General features: G+C 37.7%; 1 protein-coding gene across 12 annotated transcripts in view; it reads left to right on the plus strand.

Moving 5' to 3' along the window:
* LOC137398039 (rho guanine nucleotide exchange factor 11-like) overlaps window positions 1-18847 on the plus strand; it is a 98805-nt gene that overhangs the window by 69329 nt on the left and 10629 nt on the right. For 8 of the 12 annotated variants that reach the window (XM_068084152.1, XM_068084145.1, XM_068084139.1 and 5 more), the window contains 18 exons: window positions 1185-1295; window positions 3403-3513; window positions 4202-4357; window positions 4691-4802; window positions 5444-5546; window positions 7137-7311; window positions 7690-7798; window positions 7920-8033; window positions 9535-9594; window positions 9787-9813; window positions 10475-10534; window positions 10807-10916; window positions 11046-11176; window positions 12023-12204; window positions 13604-13836; window positions 16324-16449; window positions 16895-17012; window positions 17378-17556. In XM_068084152.1, the coding sequence (XP_067940253.1) occupies window positions 1185-1295; window positions 3403-3513; window positions 4202-4357; window positions 4691-4802; window positions 5444-5546; window positions 7137-7311; window positions 7690-7798; window positions 7920-8033; window positions 9535-9594; window positions 9787-9813; window positions 10475-10534; window positions 10807-10916; window positions 11046-11176; window positions 12023-12204; window positions 13604-13836; window positions 16324-16449; window positions 16895-17012; window positions 17378-17556 (2217 nt within the window). Of the gene's footprint in view, window positions 1-1184; window positions 1296-3402; window positions 3514-4201; window positions 4358-4690; window positions 4803-5443; window positions 5547-7136; window positions 7312-7689; window positions 7799-7919; window positions 8034-8176; window positions 8219-9534; window positions 9595-9786; window positions 9814-10474; window positions 10535-10806; window positions 10917-11045; window positions 11177-12022; window positions 12205-13603; window positions 13837-16323; window positions 16450-16894; window positions 17013-17377; window positions 17557-18847 lie in introns of all 12 variants that reach the window. The other 4 variants (XM_068084170.1, XM_068084157.1, XM_068084176.1 and 1 more) reach the window with 4 other exon arrangements.

An 18847-nucleotide genomic window follows, 5' to 3' on the forward strand; every position in this document is an offset into this window, starting at 1 on the left:
TAAAGGATTGAGCAAACTATCTGCACTATTATGATCGGTTCATAGTTTAACACCTATGCATAATATACTAATCCATTTGGAATTTTAGATTTTTCATGACCAACGACAAAATGTATAGTATAAGTATATATTTAGGGTTAATGTCAAGGCCATTTAATAAAAGTTGATTATATCATCTTTTCACTATTTAATACAGCACTGTTATAACTTTTTTATTGAAGTTTTGTTAGTACATTTTTACAGAGGTAAAACTGAATTATAGAAAGTTCAGGTGTATCCAACAATGCCACGGTTAGGGTTATGCATCTTAGGGTTCTGAACACCCAAATGTTAGTTTTTAATTGTTAAACTGTCACATTAAATGGTAAAATAAGAAACGATATTTAGCGATATTCCGTCTTGTGGTGTTGTATTTATGAAATTGTGATGATGAGCGATTGACATGGTGATTATTTTAACCTATTAATGACATTTTATCGTTCAATAAGTCAGGAAACATGTCAACTATATTGCTGAATGATGCGTCGTTGGAAAGGCGTATGCCTACTGTTATCGTGTACCCGTATTAGCTCGGCAGCTATCATGATTTTTCTAGAACTATTATAGTTGAGCTATGCACTGTTTCCATGATGCGATTTTTCTGCGAGCTTGCGTCCATCCGCAAGATAGAAACGGGCAAAAACTCGCTAGTCAAGTGAGTTTTATTACTCGCAAATTGTTATCGAATGTTTCATGCGAAAGATGGAAACAGCATTTGAGAACGATGTGCAAGAAAATGCCGCGCAAACTATTCCATTCTAAACATTTTATACACTTCAGTCATTCTTGTTTCGATTTAAGCTTTTTCATGAACAGTAATGCGCTGCTATGATCTCTTGCATAGAGTTCCTTATCCTTTTTAACAATGCACCCATGTTAATGCACAACACCCATTGAAACGATTATTGCATGGTAACTCAACTGCTCACAATTCCAAATCCTCATCATTTGCACAATGAAAACATGGTATATTAGAATCCCGTACACATACCGATAAACATGGGGTGCGGTCTCCTTGTTGGCCATAAACAAACTGTTAAACTACAGGGATCCATTGTTACACTCCGTGGCTTGCTTTCCAAACCAATGGTAATCTATAGATTCATACATACGTATGTGAAATGTTCCAATGTGTCTTATTGCAGGTGTCTCAAAGGCAATCGGTGAGCAGCGAGCATAGAGATTCCCTCTGCACCCCAAGACCCGCCGATATATTCAGCATGGAGGAGGAGGATTTCTCCCCAGAGAGTCAGGCGGTGGGTGGAGTCAATAAGCCCTCAGCAGGCATTCTTATCAAGATCTTTCTCCAATTTGGAGGCTTGAACAATACCCTTGACCCTTGAAACCATTGGTACAAGTGCGGATAGTGATAACTGTGATGGGGTGATCGCATTGAGTTGGCATTCACTGATGGCAATGCTCGTTTCAAAGTGGAAGATATGGCATATTTTTTATCAATAACAGAGAAATGAACGCCTGCTAGCAAGTTCAAATGATGAGGTCGCCCTCAATATGTAAAATATGCGTGGCGATATGTACACTTACTCATGGCGATATGTACAACATGTCACACGCAGCGGTACGGATAGCTTCTACTATCCAGTCATCCCACTGTTTGTCTCTTCATAATGGCATGAAGATAACACTAAAATAGGATAGTTAGCTTTTGTGTCTATTAAATTAATCGTGAGCAAGTGAAAGGAAATCAAGCTCTATATACAACAAATGACTTTGCTAATGAAGTTACGGGAGGGTTAAGCTAGTTTTTAAGTAATTTTGAACCAGTTTGTTTCGAACTCTGACATTTATTTCAGAGCGCCATGGAAAGATATTCGGTAAAAGCTTTGATAAACTAATCTGCAAAGGTCTTTGGCCAGCCTCTATTGCACAACGCCACTGCCATGTTTTATTCCTCATTAACTCATAAGCGTTGGCTTAACTACCATTGCTTTTTGCTGTACCAAGTCATAGAAATAAATCACTTGGAGGGGAGACAACTCCTTAGTGTTCATTATAATAAAAATCTAATTCTAATTCAAGGTCAAACTGCAGAAGTCTGCAGTCACATAGTGAGCAGTATAATTTTATACAATGTATTTATTATTTACTTTTCTCCAAAGATGGAATGTTATTTTCAAGTTGTCTTCTCTTTTTTAATCATCTCAAAATAACGCATACTGCACTCAGCATTCTCGACCCCTAGCGAAAGTCTCTAAGCTAGCACTCAGTAAAAACGCTTTTCTTGATCCTTTGCTATGAATCACAGCAAAGCATTCAACTGTTAAAATTTGCTTTGAAAACATCGCTGTTGTTCTATCCAGTGAAAACTTAGAGCTGAACAGAGTGCACTTTTCTCTTTAATATCATCAGTCGAGGCAACTGATGGTCAATTCTGTTTTTCTTTCATACATTCAACTCTCTTTTACCCAGATTTTATTGAGTCATCACTCTATAGCTTTGTTGATAAACTTCATACGTTGAAAAGAGAAAGGTTGTCTTCACTCAAAACTCATTCTGAATGAATTGCGATTTTGGTTTTTTTACTTGGTATTGTTTACGGACATCTTATCTTCACTTTCTTAAATCTCCAACATTAAAGAAGACAACGCTAAGCTTTCCACACCACATGGAGGTAAAACTAACTTTACTGTAAAAACCTTCCCTTAGCCATTATTAACTTCTCAATCTGCGGTAGGTTTAGTTATTAATATAAGAATAAATTCACCTAGCTGAGGGACGCGCTAAAGCACCGAAATAATCACATCACAGTTGCTTAGCCATTCCTGTTTCCTTGCATGTAAATTGTGTCACACGCTTATGGGAAGATACTACTGTAGCAGCTAATGACATGGAACAATCATTCCTTTTCCTAGAATTCAAATAACACCCTATTTCTAGCGTTTTAATATATTTTAACCGCCTGCATGTTAGCTTTATCAGCCAATGCTGCACGTTTGTAGAAAAACGACTGCAGTTGTCTTTTCTCTGTGAAATAAATTTCTCTTAGCACTTTAATGAACTTTACAAAACCTTACCAATGTCAGGTTTTTTCAATAGTACAGCAATTCAAAGGTACTAGCTGAGGCTGACAGTTTGTTGTGAATGGCATCACATCACGGATGGATCATCACTTCTCTAGCTAGTCCACTAGTAATAATAACATGATAGATTACATGCCCAGTGAGTCCGAACAGTGGCCCAGTGTGCACTGGGTGCCCATCGATATTTGTGTGATGATGTCATCCATTAGAGAAAAAACCTTCTCGTTCATCTCATCTTTTGTTCACATTTGCTTAGTCTCTGGCCCTCAGCATGGATTTAGTTAAAAGGTTGGGTTATCATCGTGTATGTTGCATTTTACAGTTCGTTAAGGATCACGGACCATTTATGGACTTTGAGCAGCTGAGAAATAGACACGCGCACTGTTCTGTCTTTCTATCATTCCTTATATCCAACGGAGATCCAGCACCCCTGGTGAGTTTGGAGTTTGGTGTCCAAGCTGCATCGAGCTGCTCGTGTTTTGGCATAGTTCGACATTTGCAAGTTATGTATGTGCTCAATGAGTTGTCAGGTGTGATAGAGCAATGAAGTCCGGTCGGCTGAAGACATCAGTGAAAGGGTCATAAATATTGAAATGATTAAAAGGAACTGCAGTAGACGCTCCTATAACGTATGCGTAAATAACGTAGATTCCTCTAACGTAAAAAATTGATGTGAAGTTTTCGCTTCATACTACGTAAAAAATTCCATTGAACGTAAAGTATCAAGTCGGGCAAGTTCTCAAATTTGATTGAATTTTGAAAAATATTGAAATGGTTTCAATGAACTAATTGCTTGCTTGAAAAAGTTGAGAACAATGTTACCGTAGAGTTAAACCATTCTTCAACGATATCATCTATCTACTCTTCAATGCCTTTGCTACATAACCACTCTCAGAAGTAGTAGGGAACTATGGTGACCCGATAGAAATTATCACACCTCTGATTTGGCTCTTGTGCGCTTTTGTTAGGAAATAGATTTCAACTTTGGCAATGATGATTAAACTAGTTAATGAAGTATTTTATTGTTGGATATCATAAATGGGGGTGTGTACCGGTGTTGATGTCTTAAATCCAAACAGAAAGAGGATGCTATAGATTGTTTGTACACTTTTGTCTTGTAGCTATTTATACTCACCTCCGACATATATGTGTCCGGTTCGATTAAGGACATGAAACGTTGGGCATATGAAATACATTCGACCTTCATTCTAAAAGATGCTCCTTTAAATGTCAAGATGGAAGAGGCCATAATAGAAACCATCGATAGCACACTCAAAGTGAGTATCTCCGTCTATCAGACACCAAAGTTATTGAGGCTATTTACCCAGGATTCTAATTGCTCATGAACTGGTCGTTATTCCTCACTCCCTCTACTATTGCAATTTTGTCCGATTGCTGCCATGTGTGGATATGACAGTATTGATCTCATGTTGACCTCTTGACCTTTGTCATACTCACCGCTGCAGTACGCATGGTCACATATTTCTTGTAGCTTCATCTACTTACATGATGCAGAGATAATTGTAACTGTCAGCCATATGTTTGCATATTTGTGATGGCTGTCACCGGGTAGGAGATGATGACTCTATAGATCTCATTTGTTTTGACAGTCAAGTCCTGTGCGAGAAGAACTCTGGAAGAATATATTTCGGAATGCAAAGATGTCTGCTTTAGACGATATCAAATCAGCTTTGGCTGCCTTTAGAGAAAAGCGAGAGCTCGGTGAGTTGGATTATATAATTTTGTGTGAGATATGTGAGGTCCGGCTGATGATTTTTCAAGGTTTATTTCTCTTGATTTTATACATTGTATGTAGTATATGTTTAGTATAAGTGTATCATATGTGCAATTTATGTTTAGTATATGTGTGGTGTATGTGTAGTATATGTCTAGCATAAGTGTATCATATGTGCAATTTAGGTTTAATATATGTGTAGCGTATGTGTATCGTATGCGTATCGTATGCATAGCGTATGCGTAGCGTATGCGTAGCGTATGCGTAGCGTATGCGTAGCGTATGGGTATCGTATGTGTAGTATATATGCAGCTAGCGTGTGTAATTTTGCTATCAGGTCATTGAGTTCATTTACGTTTCAACCACATTCACACAGCATGTAGTTAGCTACTGCTGGTCTGAATGAATGAATGATTTATATTCATGAAATGAGTTTGTTCATCTGCAAAGTTCAGCCTGCAGCTCTTATACCAGAAATAATATGGGGGTCTCATGGAATATGTAATCAATATGTGTTACTAATAGCTACTTGTTTATGAGGTGTGAAATACAAAAAGGAACTGGTATTCTCCACATTTGTTCATTGTCTCGTTTGATAATTTCTCTATCGTTTGTTTGTTTTTACCAGGTCTGGGCAGCCTCTTCGGAGACGGAGAGTTGAAAGACGTCATAGACAAGACCTCCGAGGCCAAAATTGTGGAGAAGACATTGAAGTTTCACTATGATAAGCTGTAAGTCTGGTCAATAAATAGGATTTGAGGAGTTTTAGGTATAAGCTGAGCATGTATCTCCACCAATTCGGTATCTCATTTTTATTGTAAGTTTAGTCAACACATTTATTTTATTCACTTCATTACTGCTGCGATTACAGGCAGCTAGTCAGTGATTTTTCACTCACCAAAAGCTTATTGTTGTGAGGTACTACCTACCTACATGGTAGGTACTCATAACAGATATCTTATAAAATCATTTCAAAACTATTTCAGCCATTCTTGAAGTTTTCTATTTTAAAAATAAAATATCTAGTGGGAATCTACATCTCCCCACTTTTTTTTTCATGCTCTATTACCATAGTAACTTCTCCACGCGATTGACCTCTGTCTTAGCATTGCCTCCCAGTAGATATGCTTGAGAACCACTCTGTGAGACTAAAGCTAGTCAACCAATCTGCTGGTGATAAGAACTTTACTGCTATCTTTCTATACCATTTCTACTGTTCATGTTTGTCAAGCGGTAGTGCGGTGCTGATAAAATTATTCAAGTCCAGTAGAATGTCGGTTCTCGAACGCTTCAGTTCTCAACCAACTCGGTCTTCGACCAAAAAATTTGAGATTAGTTCGTCTCGGATTTCGAACATTAATTCGATTATCGACCAAACCAGGGCATGCGCATTGGAAGTAAATGTTTGAAACAGCTCCGGAAACAGCATGGAAACATTCAGCGTTGTTATGAGCCACTTTCAGAAGGTTCTCAAAGTTACGCTTCATAAATTCCTTACAAAAAGAAAGGAACCATCTGGGATGGTGTCTCCTCTACCGAAGAGATTTGCTAGGGAGACAACTCCTCCAGTCGAATTACCCTAAATTGTTTTGGAGGAGGACTCTCTTTCAAAGATGTGAAGTAAACGTGCCATTGCTGTTTATATTTTATTTTTCACACGATTTTTGATGTACAGTAATTGATCTGTTGCATTTTTTGCTGTTTCAATTTTTGCAGTTTTTGGTATTGTATGTCAGCCTTCAATGTTATCGACGTTTTAAGAGCAAAACATACGAAATGTGTACTTTTTGTTTTTTTCTTTTTTCATCATCATAGATAAAAAATATTTTATTAAAATTAAAACATGATCTATATCTACCCGTTGTTATTTATAGTATGCAGTATACAGTACAGTTTATGGTGTAAAATGTTAAATACTTTACCGAAGTTGTTTTCTCGGCTTGGAACGAATTAAAATTTACATACATTAATTCTAATGGGCAAAATTGTTCCGGATCTCAAACAACTCGGTTTTCGAACAACCTTCTGGAACGGATTTTGTTCGAGAATCGAGGTACCACTGTATAGCTAAAATTATTTATATAAGATAATTATATAAATTACATGAAATTATTATGGTCCGCTGTTAGTTTTTATTTTAAGCCTACGATGATAGTTTATCTATTGCCAAATATTACTTGCTTATATTCGTTAGCAGGCGTTTCAACTCCTTCCAGTGTCACACTTGGGTTCAGGCAGCATCATTATTTTGAACGTGTATTCAACACCCAATCAACACACTCATATTATGCCTACTGCTGAGTCTCAGCCTTTATATTCAGAGTTACTGACACACTTTCTACACGGAGCCAAGCTCTGGCATACTCCCTTGCCACAGTCATGAAAGAATGGGGAGTACACAAAGGCAACATCGACCGGCAGCTCAGCTTTGCCATGAAAGACAACAAGGGCGGCATTAAAGACTTCTTCGGCGGCAAATTTAAGAACAACAAAAAGGTAGCAGTGAATATTCAAGTATCTAGTAGTGCTAGTGCTTGATGACGGATAACGGACAGCATCCTTAGTTATATAACTCAGTATTGTCAACAATAACCTAGTTTGCTGTATGCCTGTAATTTATTTGGAATATTTGATTGCTTTTAGTAGAGCTGTCCTCTCGTGTGAATTTTAGTAAATAGGTATTTTTGTTGACACGAGCCATGTATGTTTGGGCTTAATGGCATGATTGTCATTAATAAGATGTGACTATGTGGATCTAGTAGGAGATATGACTTGCAATAGAGTGTTTCCTTTTGAAAGGTCTAGCTAGTAAGAGGGCTGGGTAATTGATGAGCTTAGCGCTGTTTAGGTGTAATACGACACTCTCCGTTATAGGAAATAAAGAGTCACACATTCAATCCACAGATATACTGCTCAACAACCTTCTGCGAGCAGTGTGAAGGTCTCATCTGGGGCATTGGCTACCAGGGATACAATTGCTCAAGTGAGTCCTCACCATTTGGATAGTAGTAAAAATGCGTATTCACGGAATATCATAAGATGGAGCTACATGTAAAATGATTCAGTTTGGTTGTCATGTCTTGTCAAATATGTTTGTGATGCAGACTGCGACATGAACATACATAAAGACTGCCTCAGTCAGGTGGGCAGCTGTAAGAAGAAGAAACGGGGCAAAGGAAGTACCAAGCATCCAGCAATGAGAACCGTAGGATCTACGAGTAAGTGACTATTAATGATTACCGGCGCTCGACTCGTTTCCTTATATATTATGTGATTGAAAAAACTTGGTTAGTTTTTGTGGACATCAATTTTGTTCTGACCTCCGATTGGCTGTTAAAATCTATATTCCCTGTTTGTATAGAGTTTCACATACCCATCAGCCCTAGTCTCACGGTGCCGTCAGGTAAACACAGCCATGTTGTGCTTCACATATTCGCTTTTATATGATTGTTGTTCACCTTTGAACAGTTCCATTACCTTACGCAGTCAGTCCATGACCACAGGCTAAGCATCGGTTACACCAACTCTCAAAAACGCTTGTGACACTACGCTGTTTGTCTGGCATCTTAATCTTTGGAGAATTTTCATCTTTTTCACAAGCCATACATGAGCGTATTTCAATTAATTTAGCCTTCTGTTTACAGTCATGCGGGCAAATGTTGGTCTTTTAAAGAACGTTTGTAAAAATGTTTGTGCACAAATAATTCCTTCAGTTTGACATGTTTACTATTTTAATTCATGATTAGCCGCTGTTTAAATATTGTTAAGGCTCTGAAATAAGAAACAAATATCAATCAATTACATTAGATCATGCACTTTACTGTGCTCTTCATGTGATTCTCTGATTCTCTATTTACTATTAGAATTGTTAACAAATATAGTTGCAGTACACCATCCTTTTTATTAGAATGTGTGTGAATATTTTGAACAAAAGAAAGGTACTAGGCAGTTGGCCATGTGTCATGCTGTGACATCTACAATAAGGTTCCTCATACTGTATACATGTTTATTTACTCTAAAGAGGGGAATTATAAAGGACAAGTCGTGTCATCGTCGCTTGCACAAGTAACTATATTGACATTACTAAAACACTACACATTTCTCATAACAAAAAACTTAGTTATTTTCAGACTGTATTAATTGACACACCCGTGTCATACCATTTCTGTAATGAGCAATTGGCAGTTTATGGCATTATAGTATTACGGTTCGGTCGTACGTCAGCGGTGTACTGATAAAATCCTGTTATTAACCTGTTGACAAATGCTATAAAAGTTTTTGTAATCGGTGCCAGGCTCAGTACTTGTTTGGCGGTAACAAATTGTGCATCCTGACAGACAGCGGTCATCGACCATGGCTTGTAGGCTTGATTATAGAATGTTGTTTCTAGTTAAATTTGTTTTTGAGATGTCGGAGTGAGCCGTATTGTTTTAGTGCATCTGTTGGTCACGAATTGAGAGTTGGTGTAATCAGTGTTCTCAGCCTGTGTAAGATTAGATTTGTCATACCAATTAATGACTCCTGATTGTACCAGTAGCTTTTCACCGATCTTTGATTTAAACACATATGATTTCGTCTACACACATATCTGGTACAAATGGATTGAACTGCCCTCCGTTATAGTAGTAAGGCAGACTTTTACCTGTTTGCCTAGCAAAGCTGCTCAGCGCTCATGAATTTTGTTCACCATTGAATGATGGTTTGTATGCTCTCGTTTAGGCGCCTTAGGCTCCGCTTTAGGAGTGCCTCATCATCAGCCTACGCGTTCGCACTCATTTGGTAGGTCGGCTTTCCTATTGCCTCTTTTGCTTTCGGTAGCATCGTAGTTGTCTACTCTTTTACTCTTCAACTCTATTTCTCAAGTTGCCAGTTAGAATAAAACTCTTCTCTCTCTCACCAGTTCTGTCTTCTTTTTTGTGATTGCTCGATCAGAGGCTTTGGTGATAACCTTCTCTCTCACTAATATGGCAGGATCTCCAGCAATCGCTGAGCTGATAGGTAAATAATAGTCGCTCAGCTCAATAATTGTTGAATTTCTCTTCGCTTGTAATTAACCATTCGATGACTTATATTTTATTCACGCTTCAGTCACACTCACTGATTTGTTTGTCTTCCGCAGCCTTTCCTACTTCTACACATGTCCCACTTAACTAGCACTGTCTCAAATCAATGCATAACTCCCGCTATCTCAGGGCTTATGGTGATTACTCTAGGTTTACACAAACTGTTGGGATAAGGGTCACTTTTTGTAACATTAACTTTGAGCAGCAGTCGCAGGTGCTTTCAGTGTCATTTTTGACCATTGCACTCTTGAGTGTTTATATCGCATGCTTTTTATAGATGTGTTAGATTTACATATTAACACCGGTTAGTCTTGATGTATTGTAACACTTGTTAGCACTGGGGAGTGAACTACTAACATAACTTGACTGGCTGATTGTAAAGTTCAATGGCATGAAATTGAGTTGGAATGGAATTGTGGTTTATGTTTAATCAGACAGTGCAGTCGTAATGTCTATAGAAGTGAGCACATTATAAATTGCATGATCGGATGTAATTAAATAGTGTATGCCTGTCAGAGCTGGTGGCTTGTGCGAAGTTCCTCTTGCCTGCCTGCTGAGCAGCTTGATGATAGTGTATTCACCTGTTTGCATTACAGGTTCGACAACCACTATGCCCGAAGATTTGAAGGAAGTGACATCACCAGCTACGGATGAAGGTTAGTAACCAACACTGCAAAGCTGGCATAGTTAACTTCATTTTGGAATCGTAAACCAACCGCATTTGGCTGTTTTAATTGTTGATATTTATATGCCTATTTACTATACAGCTATTTATCTTTTTATCATGTATCGATGAACATTCTCTGAATGAAGACATGATTTGTTATATTCATAGATAGTGCATAACAAACCTGTATGTACAATGAAAGTGTCATGTTTGCATTGCTCCTGTATGCTGCCTATCACCGCTTCTTAGCTGATCTTGCAGAGACTGAAGGTCACTCTGTCGCTGACCTCAAGCGAAAGTTCGAAGCGCCGGTGAGTCCTGTGACGGTAGACAAGCCCAAGCCCGGTGTTGGTCGGTCTGAGAGCTTTCGCGTAAGTTGTGGTCTTTTTCACTATCACAACTACAGTGTCAGTTATTGCGCTTTCACATCCGTCAGCCCATTAAGGCGCTGAAATCATCCTGGATTAGCCCTAGTGTAAATACACCATAAATTTTTGTAGAAGGAGTCTAAAAAGTCAGGAAAGGATGCTCGGCGATCTCACAGTGATGTTGACAAAGATGGAGGAGAGAAGATTATCACTGCTATTGGCAGAGCTTCGTCAGGCTCATCTATGTCGAGTCTGTCCAACAGGTAAGAGGATGTAAGAATGAGAGTGAGGAGGGAAGTGAGAATGAGAGTGAGAATGAGAGATAACATAGATGCAAATTGAGATGAAAATAGAAAGTAGATGAAACTATCAAAGTAAGACAACAATAAATGTTTGTGTGGTAGGAATGGCATAAGTTGTGGTTAGGGACGACAGGGTCGGGAGCTAAAGGATGAGGTTTGAGAGTAGAAAAAACATTGATTGGACATAGAGAATATGTGGATTGGCAGTAGAAAAGATGAGGGTTGGACATAGGGAAGACGGCCTGGACATACAGAAGGGCTGGGTTAGGAATAGGAAGGAGGAGGGTTGAGGTTAGGGAAGACCAGGGTTGAATGTACAAAAGAGAGATCAGAATAATGTTATTTAACTGGATAATAGCTAGCATTGCTTTTTCTGGAAGCCACACTTGCAGGCTTTAATTTTAATCTCTCCTATCACATTTTCCACTGTTCAATTGGACAAGCTTTAAATAGCATGACTTGTTAGAGTGGGACTCTGTTTGTCATGGTGGAGAAGTCATTGAGAAACATTTTTGCCTTCACGTGGCTTAGACTGAAGACAGCAATTGCCAGTGCTTTCTCGCCTTATGTACGGGCTCGGCGGTGAGTTTTTCTCACCACTTGGTATGAAATTTGGGTTGCTTACACTCTTTTTGTCTGTGTTGAGTTTCACAAGTAGTGGTGGAGAGAAAGGACAGGAATTTTACTTTAAGGTAATTGACCATTTGGTTAGACTATGTATCAAGGTTCGGTTCGGAAAGGGGTGGTGAGCCGCCTCCTCGCTTTTTTTTTAGTTTCACTGGTTTTATGATCCTTCTTCACTTGTAGGAGTGACTCGAGCTCAACTGAGAAAGTTAATGATGTATCTGTGAAGGCTACATCTATTGATGAAGAAGTTGACAGTGATCTAGAAGTGGAGGACTCCTTACCTCCTCTAGACGCCGTCATTAAAAAGGAGTTGCTCAGAAAAATGCACCCGAATCAGAAGAAATTGCAAGAAGTTATAAACGGTGAGTTTTGAGTCACTCCCAGATGCATTTCAGGTTGGCGTCAGGCTAGTGGTCTCATAGCATAATTGCTATTTGTTAGGATTGTCTTTCCTTGAATCTATCTTGTAATTCTTAAAGGTTGACTTGCAACAAAATTCATATCACAGTTATTTAGTATCATAAGATTCACCATGTTTTACTCTGTTGTATTGTAGGTGCAAAATATGTGGAAATGTGATTACAAGCTCTTAAAAGCTTAAAACCGGACAGTTAATCGCCGCCATCACAAAACCGCCGTATATTGGAATCAATTTATTTCTCTGAAGTACTCAAACCATTTGGTTATTGTTTTGACACGTGATGTTTTCACGTAAATTGAAAGGCCAATAAAAGACTCAATATAAAACTTTTCGTAGCACTAGTTTATGACAAACACTTCGGGTTTTACCGAATAGCCCGTATCAAATATAGATGCTCGCTACTTTACAGTTTTGTTTCAGCTTGGTCTAGTCGTCATCTGATCATGTGACCCATACTTGCTGCCGAACAGCGCGAATAATTTTTGCAGCATTTTTCGACTATCACAGGTGACCAACAGGCTTGTCATGTTTATTAGAAGATGGTATGCACTCCTTCGAGCTAAGGTTAACAAATTAAACGAATTTTTACAGTGGGTTTTGAGATATCAGTGCTCAAAATGACAGCATTACATTGATGATGAAATAGACATGTAAGGACAATAGACATGGTTTTATTGAATGCGAGAAGTATATTTGTGAAAATATTTCGACGAATGAGGTTGCATGAAAGTGTAAACAGAAGCCATCTTGTTCAATTACGTTCCATTTGCGCCGTTTTGGAGAGGGTTTCTTGTATATGGCAGTTTCGTGATGGCGGCGGATGAACTGTGCGTTTTTGAGTTTTTAAGACTTTGTAATCACATGTCCACATATTTTGCACCTACAACACAGCAGAGTAAAACATGGTGAATATTTTGATACCAAATAACTGTAATGTGAATTTTGTTACAAGTCAACCTTTAAAACTTGGGTGCAAATGAAAACTGCTCAAATTATACTGATAAAAAGAAAGCAGAGCTTGTATCATTTCTCTCTGACAAATTGTTGTAACAAAGGCTAGTCTAATCCAATTTGAGAAGTTCTTTAATGCGGTCTCGCTGTTTGTTTGATGAATATGTTTGCATCATTGACTTGGACACATTTGTCTCTGATAATAAGAATCAGTCATTGTTTAAAAGTTTTGACAAATTTCTTATTTTATGTATTAATTCTAGTTGCTACTAAGTTTTGAATAATTTTCTTTTTGCAACTGTAAAAATCTCTCTACTTCTTCGAAGGTATTTATTAGATCAAAATGTGCGAAAGTATTCAGTAATGCTTAGATTTTGCTACTTTTGCAGAGTTGTTATACACAGAAAAATCACACGTTAGGAATCTGAAGCTACTGGACTTACTGTTCCATCGGCCAATGGCAAGGGCAAGCTTTTGTAGCAAAGAGCTTGTCGAGCTTGTATTCCCTGACATAAGTTCCCTCATTGATATGCATGTTCAAATCAACAATGAGATGAAGGAGAAGATGAAGGAGGACCCCTTAGTTTCAATCAAACATGTCGCCCATATTCTCCTTAACAGAGTAAGTATGCCCGTAGCCGGTGCTTGTGGGGCGTAAAGCTGCTTTCTCATGTGTATTCAGTTTTCATTTGAGGGAGTATTTGTATCGCAAAGGGATGATGACAGAAGCTCTGGAAATGTATTAATATATATATATATAATAATATATAATAAATATTATTATATGTAATTATATATATAATATTTTATATAATAATATATATTTTATAATTATATATTATTATATGTTAATTATAAATTTTATATATAATTAATTATATATTATTACATATTTTTAACATATAATAATATATAATTTATAATTATATATTATTATATATTAATTATAAATTATATATATAATTAATTATATATTATTACATATTATTAATATATAATAATATATAATTTATAATTGTATATTATTATATATTGATTATAAGTTATATATATAATTTATTATATAATTAGTTATATTTATAAATTAATATATATAATATATTATTCATATATATATTAGTTATGTATATATATAATTAATATCTATATATATAATTAATATAATTGATGAGGAAGTTGTTCATATGCTTTAATTATCAATTGAATAGGAGGTATTTGTACTCGGTCTCTCACTGTCGCTATGTTTCCATGGCGCGTTTAATCCGTAAGTTTGTGTCATCAGCAAGATGAAAACGTCAAAAATCTGCAAGCCGAACAAGTTTTGTTACTCTCAAATTTTTAACGAATTTTTCATTAATGCGAAAGATAGAAACGGCACTTCAAAGGATTCGCGAGAAAATGCCGGGCAGGCTATTCCATTTTAAATATTTTTTACATTCAAGTCATTCCTATCTGTAAATCGTGCTGCTAAGTGAGACAGAAGTGCATCGCTATAACCTCTGGCTTTAAATTTCTTACCTTTTTAAAAAAGCTGCTGTGTTAATCCACAACACGCGAAAGCATGAGCGAGTTGCAAGAAATGGCTCTCTGATAGGAAGTGTCAACGAGTAGACAACTTATCTGTTCTTTATACGTCATGTTGAGCAAGGAGCAGACAAATCTTCAATAGCAATGTAACAATAGAGATAGTGTTCCAACTTAAAATTGAATAACAAGTTATGAACAATACTAAAGCGTTATACACTATATATAATGAATATAATATTAAATGAATATAGTTCTTGACTAAATATTGATAAACAATTATGAATAACGCACAAAAATTAAATGGTTAAAGCTTTTAGCTTATTTTTCCACTGCATTGATTAGTTGACATTTACGAATAGTGCAAGTATTCACTTGTTGATCTACCCAACTCGTCCCTTCCTGTTGAGTTGATTATTTTTTATTCATGAGTGATAAGCTTCAAACAGATTGTGTACACAACTGCGAGCGATTGCGTGTAAGTTTATACATTGTAGTTAGTCAAGGGTTAGTTGTGAAGCGTGTAAGTTTATACGTTGTAGTGAGTCCAGGGATAGTTGTGAAGCGTGTAAGTTTATATGTTGTAGTGAGTCAAGGGTTAGTTGGGAAGCGTGTAAGTTTATACGTTGTAGTGAGTCAAGGGTTAGTTGTGAAGCGTGTAAGTTTATACGTTGTAGTGAGTCAAGGGTTAGTTGTGAAGCGTGTAAGTTTATACGTTGTGGTGAGTCGAGGGTTAGTTGTGAAGCGTGTAAGTTTATACGTTGTAGTGAGTCAAGGGTTAGTTGTGAAGCGTGTAAGTTTATACGTTGTAGTGAGTCGAGGGTTAGTTGTGAAGCGTGTAAGTTTATACGTTGTAGTGAGTCGAGGGTTAGTTGTGAAGCGTGTAAGTTTATACGTTGTAGTGAGTCGAGGGTTAGTTGTGAAGCGTGTAAGTTTATACGTTGTAGTGAGTCGAGGGTTAGTTGTGAAGCGTGTAAGTTTATACGTTGTAGTGAGTCAAGGGTTAGTTGTGAAGCGTGTAAGTTTATACGTTGTAGTGAGTCGAGGGTTAGTTGTGAAGCGTGTAAGTTTATACGTTGTAGTGAGTCGAGGGTTAGTTGTGAAGCGTGTAAGTTTATACGTTGTAGTGAGTCGAGGGTTAGTTGTGAAGCGTGTAAGTTTATACGTTGTAGTGAGTCAAGGGTTAGTTGTGAAGCGTGTAAGTTTATACGTTGTAGTGAGTCGAGGGTTAGTTGTGAAGCGTGTAAGTTTATACGTTGTAGTGAGTCGAGGGTTAGTTGTGAAGCGTGTAAGTTTATACGTTGTAGTGAGTCAAGGGTTAGTTGTGAAGCGTGTAAGTTTATACGTTATAGTGAGTCGAAGTTTAGTTGTGAAGCGTGTAAGTTTATACGTTGTAGTGAGTCGAGGGTTAGTTGTGAAGCGTGTAAGTTTATACGTTGTAGTGAGTCGAGGGTTAGTTGTGAAGCAAGCATCGGTGTTACCTGACTGTATAATGATCAGTATACCGTTAATTCTTCTATTACTGGTAAATGTGGTACTCGCTGGCATTAGATGGTATCGTAATCACCCTGTCATTTTGTTGCAGCTGGACGGGGAGGCGGGTGAGAAAATGAAAGAAGTTTGCGCCAACTTCTGTCGAAACCACTCTTACGCACTCAATGCTATCAGAGACAAGCGGAAGCGAGACCCTAAGCTCCATGAACTCCTCACGGTTAGTTCGTCAGGCGAACAGTTTTTGGGTGTGCGGATCACTTGCTGTGATTCATCAGTCAGTATATCAGCCCCTTGTAAGAGGTCATCAATGTGCAGTTTATTGATCAGGTTTATGAACCTCTTTCCCGTCAGCAATAGCAAAAATCGATTTTTGCAGTTATTTACTATGTAGGCTAGTACGCTTGCAGTCCCATAAAAGGTCATCCGGTGTAATAAGTATGTGAACAGTTATTCTTCAATTGGGCAAGGCGGTTGAGTGGCACAGTGCTAGCATGCCTGGCTGTATAATATAATATGTGAGTTCAAATCTTGAGTAGTGCAGTCTTTTTCCTAACGCTATAAGCATGGCCACAGATGAACTGACACGACTCTTATTATAGTAAAGGTTGGTACAAGCCCCCCCCCCCATCATTATGACTAGTAAGCAATGGTTATCGTTGCAGGCAGCGGAGACGAATCCAATGTGTCGGAGACTGCAGTTCAAGGATCTCATGATAAGCCAAGTTCACAGGCTGACCAAATACCCTCTACTCATAGATTCAATGTGCAATTATACAAGTCGTGAGTGCCTAGCCTCTGTTCTCTATTGTTGACATATCATACCTTAGCTACTTTATCTGCCCCTTGTCCGTTTAGCCTTGGCATCAACTGAACTATACTTTACCCATATCCTATATCAGTGATTTTATATCTTACCTATGTTTTGTTCCAGTTATACTATGGCCTACCTAGTCCCTCTACCGCACATATTGACCATTATTTGTCATTATATGTTCATTTTGTAGCTGTATTTTACTTGCATATCGTCTATTCGTGTCAAGGTATACTGACAACCTCATCCATAGCTGTTGTAGTTGCTCGTTGCCAGGAAATATCGTCATGAGTTGTCAACATTGTAATATAGATAAGCTATTGTTAAATCGTAGCGCAAAGTGGTGAACGCGAGCTTCTAGTCAAGGCTTCCAAATGCAGCAGACAGATTCTAGACCATGTCAATCTGGCGGTGAAGGACTGTGAGAACCATCACAAGCTTGTCGCTTTGCAAAAGAGATTGGACACAAAACCTATACAGAACTCCCAGAATCCTCTAGTTGCTGATTACAAGGTACAATCTACGATCTACACTCCACGGTTATATATTTATCTTCAGCATATTTAATACCGGAGTGGTCCTGTCGTGGTCCTTGCTGCGGTAGTCCATTAATAGTTCATAGCTAATGGATTTGTCTTCTCACTGATATCTTGTCTTCATCGAGGAGGGCTGCCACTTTCCCAGCTAGAATGTCTGAAAGCTGTTTAGGTCAAGCACTAAACCACTCAAGATTTTATGATATTTATCAGAGCAGACCTGGGAATGGTTGTGTGTTCGGTCTCTGATGTTATATTAGATTTATCATAAGCGCACAACAGGATTGCTGCCTGTTTGTTCCTAATACCAGCTTGTGGGCTATAAACCCTTTATCTTTATTACGGCTTAAATAAGCGTGTTCAACTATGGCTGCCATTCTCAGTACTACCATAGCATTTTAACATACTGTTTTCTTGTGATAATCTGTCTATTCACTCATTTTTCACTCGGGGCCAAGGTCGAATGTGCGGCTTCGTATAATCAGCTTGAGTATTAGTTGACTAGAGAAGGGTTCTCTTGTATCGTATTCATATCTGTATTCAATTTCTCAGTTGAAAAATGTTGTTTTAGAATAAGTCATGACTCTCTTTGAACCTCGTCAAATCCAAAAAGACAACCCTTGCACCTTGTTTTATTGCCATGACTTATTTGTGTTTCGCCAAGTCTACACAAACATGTGATAAACTATACTTTTCCTCTAGTTTACTGACCGCTTGTTGCACATATTACAATAATGCTTCTAAAACTTACCCTTCTGACTGATAAATGTGCCCAGTTACACACATACATGTACATTGATAAGTATCATTTACTCTATAACAAGGGGAAGGTTGGCACTCTGCCTGGTTTTTAGGCTAATCTAAAATTAGTTGTTGGTAGAGGGCTTTCTCGCAGTCATGGTATCCAGTTGTACTGCGGTATATGATTGTATCACTGTATCCGTTTGTACCATGTTACCCTGTTCTACTACAGTACTTATTTGTATCAGTTTTACCATTGCTGCTGCTACTACTGTTATCAAATCTTAGCTTTCCATTAAAGATGTGATTGCGTCAAATTTTAGTTGATTTTAACGGAAAGTATTTATTTTTTCTATCAGTTGATATGTTGTTTGTTGTTTTAGGCGATCTAATTGTCAAGATATTTGAAGATTAAATCGACAAAATTTGATCGCGGTAAAAATGCTCCGAGAAATAAATGTGCCAGACTTGCCCAAAATGATGTAACGAGTGATAAAACCTGTCGCTATCTTTCGCATTCACATTGG

This window comes from Watersipora subatra, chromosome 1 (assembly GCF_963576615.1).
Source record: "Watersipora subatra chromosome 1, tzWatSuba1.1, whole genome shotgun sequence".
NCBI classification, from domain to species: domain Eukaryota; kingdom Metazoa; phylum Bryozoa; class Gymnolaemata; order Cheilostomatida; family Watersiporidae; genus Watersipora; species Watersipora subatra.